Source organism: Eimeria mitis, genomic scaffold (genome assembly GCF_000499745.2).
Source record: "Eimeria mitis Houghton genomic scaffold, Emh_scaff3520, whole genome shotgun sequence".
Taxonomy (NCBI): domain Eukaryota; phylum Apicomplexa; class Conoidasida; order Eucoccidiorida; family Eimeriidae; genus Eimeria; species Eimeria mitis.
In genome coordinates, this window is record NW_013571863.1 from 1,594 (window position 1) to 1,844 (window position 251).

At 57.4% G+C, this 251-nt stretch overlaps 1 protein-coding gene across 1 annotated transcript in view; it reads right to left on the reverse strand.

Moving 5' to 3' along the window:
* The window catches only part of EMH_0066860 (cation-transporting ATPase, putative), a gene marked incomplete at both ends in the record, with an annotated part of 5,574 nt that overhangs the window by 510 nt on the left and 4,813 nt on the right, over positions 1-251 (reverse strand). Inside the window, one exon of the mRNA XM_013498557.1 lies at positions 1-161. Coding sequence (XP_013354011.1) covers positions 1-161 — 161 coding nt within the window. The remainder of the gene's footprint in view (positions 162-251) is intronic.

Genomic DNA, 251 nt, shown 5'->3' on the forward strand with positions numbered 1-251 from the left:
TTGCTGCTGCTGCTGCTGCTGCTGCTGCTGCTGCTGCTGGGATCCGCACAAGGCGTCCGTTGATACGGTGTACTCTGCCACTGATGTCGTCCGCTGCAGACTTGAGGTAAAGGGAAAACAAAGCAGCAGAGACAGCTGCGCAGCAGCTTCTCCCCCCTCACCTGCAGCAGCAGCAGCAGCAGCAGCAGCACGACCACAATCTGAGACAGCCACATCAGATAGACTGAGGATTCAACAGCACCTCCTTACAG